Source organism: Blennius ocellaris (assembly GCF_963422515.1).
Source record: "Blennius ocellaris genome assembly, chromosome: 6".
Classification (NCBI taxonomy): domain Eukaryota; kingdom Metazoa; phylum Chordata; class Actinopteri; order Blenniiformes; family Blenniidae; genus Blennius; species Blennius ocellaris.
Window position 1 is genome coordinate 15,678,961 of NC_137655.1, and position 6,105 is coordinate 15,685,065.

General features: G+C 37.7%; 1 protein-coding gene across 1 annotated transcript; it reads right to left on the reverse strand.

Moving 5' to 3' along the window:
- Positions 1-1,114: 1,114 nt before the first annotated feature.
- Positions 1,115-5,007, reverse strand: slc38a11 (solute carrier family 38 member 11; the record flags this gene model as incomplete). Its single annotated transcript, XM_080498185.1, has 12 exons — positions 1,115-1,354; positions 1,449-1,580; positions 1,835-1,947; positions 2,046-2,207; positions 2,886-2,956; positions 3,102-3,181; positions 3,262-3,368; positions 3,486-3,551; positions 3,779-3,913; positions 4,017-4,091; positions 4,771-4,891; positions 4,996-5,007. The coding sequence occupies 12 exons, from the start codon at positions 5,005-5,007 to the stop codon at positions 1,115-1,117; spliced, it is 1,314 nt and encodes a 437-aa protein (XP_080354311.1).
- Positions 5,008-6,105: the final 1,098 nt, after the last annotated feature.

The window sequence follows — 6,105 nt, forward strand, 5'->3', positions numbered from 1 at the left end:
TTCTTAAACAACACATTAAAGCAATATAAGCCGAAGCCAGTCAAAAGGCGCCACTATTGTTGTTTTGTTTTACTTCATTTTACTTAGTTTGTCTACAGTGACACCATGTGGCTGGAAATGGAAACATGTATATTATCATAAACAATAGCAAACTAATACAAATACATGCTTGTAGACATTTTATCAGTTTAAATACGTGTCTAAAAGGGCGCAAACACAATACAAAAAAAAAGTCACACTTCACAGATGTTCATATTCTCCCCCACTATTTTCTTCTCAAACCTCTCTATATGCTGTTCTCACCATTCCTTCTTGGATATTCCCACAGTCTCAATTTTAGAGTTAGTTAAAGACAAGTAAACACAAAGTCCTTTGCTTTACAGTAACCGCATAGCGGTATCTCAAATTAATGGCCAAAGAAAAGTAATATAGTAATTACTCATGCAAAAATATCGGAACTGTTATCAGATTTTTAAACAGCACTAATTTTTACGTGCAAACGTTTCTTTTATAAGTGTAAATCCATCAAATCTTTTCGTGAGCCAGATATGAGATGGGGAGCTTTTGATCTTCTGAGTAGATTTATAGATAGTACAGGGTTTGATATATTAGGAGAAAAGTTAGCAAGGTGCACTCTGGAGAGGTCACCAGTCCATCATGGAGCAAACACAGAGAAGTCACAAACATTCATTGGTTATTCAGCTGTGCAGCAAGGACAAAACACATCATAGTTGATAGACCGGTATGTTTAAGAGTAAATGTATGTAAAACTTCTTCCTACGTAGCACACACTGAACTTTGTTTACAAATGTGTTTCTCCAGTCTCCACTCCACAATCAAAGACTTTACACAACTGTTTGTAATGCAGCAGCAGAACTTTTCTCATTTGTCATGTCACACATTTATGTTGCTCCACTTGACTTATTATTATTATTCATCCCTAGAGGCTATCTCCAAGATTTTTTTTTTTTTCCCAGGATGAGCGTCGTGCTCTGTGTCAGGATATGGTTCTTCTTAATACTGCTGGCCCGGATAAAGTAAACAGCACAGACCTCAAAGTATCCATTAGCACAAATTTTCCGTTTAAAAGGTTTAAACATTTGACTTGTTTCTCTTATACAGAAGGTGTAGTGGTAGAGACATTGGCGTCGGTACAGTAGAACATCTCCACACCATGTGAACAGTCTTGGCGGTAGAGTCCGGTCATGGTCAAACCAGTGATCATGACAAACAAGCCAAGTACAATCAGTATGGAAGGGATCAGTTTTTCACCACGGAACCAGCGGCCAGGGGAGAGTTTGAGGAAGCAGGCCGACGGAATGATGAAGATCAGCGGTGTGGCACTCAAAACACCCTGGACGGCAAAAGAAAAAAAAAAAAAGCACTATGGAATATTTGTTTCTGCTGAGTTAGTGTTAAGACAAATATATAAATGCAGAGTGACTTACATTCAGCTCCAAAACAATACCAAGGCAGTCGAATGCCAACGATATTGATGTGCAGAGAACAACAATGAGACTGGTGATGGCCACATGTTCAGCTTTTGAGAGATCCCGACTGAAAATCACATTAGAGACCACCTGAGAAGATAAATTTTGGGGAATGTATGCAACGGGGGAATAAAAAAAAAAAGCATTTGCTGTATTTTGAAGCTGAAAGACGATAAGACAAACCAAATGAAGACATACTGTATAACAAGCCTTGAGAGCGAACATTGAGCACAGATGTGTACAAAGTGTTGTTAATCCACATCTTTAGCACAAAACCTCAGAAAAAAACACTTTGAGCCACAGATGTAAACATTTAGCTCGGTTTGTGTAAAAGCCATACTCACCTCCCGGGTGACAAAGCACTCCAGTGGAAACGTGGTTATTATACTGAAGCCAAAACAGAAGCGAGCAAACGTTGCCAGGTTGTCATTTCTGCAGTAGTTCTCAAACACGTCACCTACAAAAGTGAGGAATGCATTCACATTTATATTAAAAAGATCTGAACAATACCACTTACCTTCAGTTTTTTTTTTTATGTTTTTTTTGTATCGATACCTTGAGTGTAGCCAGTGAAGGTCACATAGCCAGCAACAGCAAATGCAGCACTGATAATGAGCGCGGAGCCGACGGACACATGAGTGATTCGGGACCAGTTGGCGAGTGTTGGCTGCTCCAGAGAGCCGTAGATAAGGAAGCTGTTGTGATGGCAGATGAAGGCTACAAACAACAGGAAGAATACAATCAGTAAACAGAGAGCATGTGCAGAAACTCCTTTACGTGAGATGTTTAACAGTAGACCAGTGGTATTATTTGATATTTCTTCCCTAATGTTTCTTTTTTTTTTACTAAAATGCATTGTCCAAAAAGCATCCAAAATTCCAACTAAAGGACATCTGTAGCAGAACAAGATATGACCATCAATATATAATGGAAAAAAACAAAACAAAATTGTCTGATAACAACAAGCATTTTTAAGAAGTTTGGAATTTACCAGAAGCACAGCAATATGTAGGAAATCTACTAATAGCCTTAATAGCCTTGACCTACTTACAGTTAATCTGCATTGCACGTTTCATGCTGAATTAGGACTGTAGAAAATAAAGACTGTAATACATGAATCTTACTTCATGATTATTTTGTTGTGAATAAATCTGGATTTAAACCGTTTCTTTCTATTTCAAAATAGTCAAAAAAGTCCAAACCAAAAACACATATTTGCACATTTTACTCTTACCGAGTAGAATATTATAATATATATAATATATGTTGGCATGAAATGACCCACATTTCGTGCCACACTTCAGGTTCATTTAAGTTCATTTCCTAGGAACTGTCACTCACTGCAAAAACAAAACAGCAGCAGCAGAGGCATGAGCATTTTGCACATAGACTCACCAAAAGACATGACACCGACTGCCTGAATAGCGTTCCACTTTGCAAATGTCCATGCATTTTCTGTGGGGGGGCTGGAGACAGATATCAAGTCATCAAAAAACAGAAAAATACACTATTTATTTGTACGCTTGTTTCTTAACCAAAGACCACAATGGTCCACACACATTTCAGCTAAAATCACTGTCAATTAGCAAACTTTAGAGTTTTCTTTCATACATTTGCGGTCCGAAGGTAGCTGCCCTGATGATTACAATGATGAGGATGGTAAGTGTCAGCACCATCGACAGGAAGGAAACCTGGTGACACACGAGGATGTTTAAAAGGCAGCTTTGAAATCACCAAACAAGACCCGTCGCTGTATAAGAATCAGGCCAACCTTCCCAAGTCTCTCCACATTTCGATAAAGGGAGAGAGGTAGCGTGAATACACAGGTTGTTAGAAGGATCACAAAGTGACGCTCGGCAAGTATGTGACCTGGACCAACTGCAGATATGAAACAATCAAACACGCAAGCAAAATACAATGATGGACACAGGTTTTCAATCAATTAAGAACATTACTGAATTGCAGGCACACTTTTGTGGTACTATAAAGTCATACCTCCCGGGATTCTCTGAAACACTTTAGTCAGTGTATCGCCAGTGGTGATGTTGTAGCTGATCATAGCTGAGGTACAAAGAAGATGAAACGATCTCTTAGATTAGAGCAGCACTTATTGACTTAATAGTAAACAGCAAACAGCAATAGCAAAAAAAAAAGAAGATAAAAAAATAAACAAAGGCCACAGAAATTATTTAGGCAGGATTCAAAATGCATCTGTATGTTAAGTGCTATTATTTATTATGCAACATGAGGTTTAAATCTATTGTGAATTAAAAATAACAATAACTTACCAATAAAAGGATAAAGGAACTGCAGCCCAGATACAATGAGAAATCCAGGCAAACCAAATGTGCTTTGTACCAGTGATTGATAATTGTTTGTCCCTGAAAGGTTCCCTCCTTTAATTAGCAGGATGATTGAGTAATCTGTCAGGAAATACAAGCATAACCATTCATTTGTTTCAAATATTTGCTCAGTTACTGGATTACTGAAATATGTATATTAAGTAATAAATTACAATGCACCCACCTGTAATGAATGCAACTACTCCCAACAGAAAAAGGCCCAAAGGGAGTCCTGCCTGATTCAATGCATATGGTAAACCTGGATTTAAAAAAAAAACAACAACAACAATAAGTCATTCAGTAAGACCTTTAATGTACTTTGGGAATATTCTTTCAAACTAGAGGATCTGGGCACATTAGGTATCTTAGTAAGATGATGAGCTTAGTATATTTGTCTCTGCAAATGGTTTCAATGCCAGGAGTTAAGAAATGCTTGTTAGAGGAAATTACTGGAGAAAAGTCCAGATTACTTTTGATCTTTCAATGGAAATGCAAACAAAGAGTGATAAATAGGTATTAACAATTAAATAGGTGATAGGTAGAATTAGCATGGACTGGAACATATGCAATGAGACGTTGCTGTCATAGAAATATTCAGTAGTGTGTGTGTGTGTGTGTGTGTGTGTGTGTGTGTGTGTGTGTGTGTGTGTGTGTGTGTGTGTGTGTGTGTGTGTGTGTGTGTGTGTGTGTGTGTAATGACTCGGGTTTTGAGGATCAGCGAGTTTATGGGAAGGGGATAACAGGCGCTAGTCATATGATACCGCTGCAAGGCTTCAAATGCATGAAAGCGTCTCCTTGTTGCACCAAAGTAAACAATTCGCCCTTTTTCACAACACAATTAACAGCAAGAAATAGAATTATATGCTATCAAACATCAGAAAACATTGTTTGCAATTGAAGTAATCTGTTTAACACACGATACTCCTCGTTATAGTTACCTATTATTCCAGATCCGATTATGGAATTGATGAAATTAAAAGATGCGTATATCAGTGAGCTTCTCGGCTCTGCAGCTCTTTTCTCCAAAATGATTAAGTTGGTCCCTTCTTCATTGTATAGCTGGAGAAATCCAAAACAGGCAGAAATCAGTGGAAAGAACAAAAGAAAAGAAAATCTTGGTCTTGTTTTGTAATCTTCCAACAGCAGCCTGACTTGACACCCACCTGCTGAGCCATCCTGGAGCACCTGCGTCGAGCTCCCGGTTCCTCTTCCTGTATTTTATCACCGCTTCACGTCCTCATATCTGCCATGAGACTGAATTCCTCAACTTTGTAAAAAAAAATCTCAGTTTCTCTCGAATGCAACCTGGAAACGGCCTCAGCAGCGCCACGGATTGACCATGAACCGACACTCAATAGTTTATATGTTTTCTATGCTTTAGGTTTGAATTTCTGTTTTTTGGTTTTTTTTAATACAAATTCAAATTCACTTTTCACCGAACCTGAGTTGGTATTTTGACAATTAAATCTAGAATATCAAGGAATTGTGCGGATGAAATAAAAATGTATGGATTTATTAAAGAATCATACAGTAATGCTGGCTATAGGAGCATGAATATTTCATTAAATGAAAACTGCAAAGTGAAGTACTTAAAAAAAAAAAAAAAAATACAAGCAAGGATTTGTGTTTTTTTTTTCTTAAAAATCACAAAACTAATCTTACATAACATAATGCAACAACGGTACTACAATGCACACAAAAATGTCATATACTTTCACTCCAATTTCTATTATAATTCCAATTTCCTTCCTCATGAAGTTGTTTCATTTTATTACTAAACCAAATTATGTATTTCAAATGATACATCAATAATTATGTGTTTCCAATCCTTTGTAATTTATTTAATTTAGTCTTTATCGATCTTTAATTAATTTGGTGGTTTTCCAGAACTTTTTTTTTCTTCAATGTGCCTCTATGTCCCACAGGGGGCGTCATACTTACAATAAATCACAGTCAAGGGATATAAATCCACCAAACTTCATACAATAAATGACGTTCAGACAAACAGCTTGTGGTTTATGTTGCTGTTTGGACTTTACTGTTACTGCAAGGTGCATTCAGGGCAGTAAGAACGCAGGAAGCGGAGAGAGAGAGAGAGAGAGAGAGAGAGAGAGAGAGAGAGCGAGAGAGAGAGAGAGAGAGAGAGAGAGAGCGAGAGAGAGCGAGAGAGAGAGAGTTCACGCGGAACCCGAAAGTTGTGGCTTTGGCTTTTAGTTCTGATGCGCATCAGATGCCAACATCTTCTTTCCCGACAATTACGCACCATAATGTCC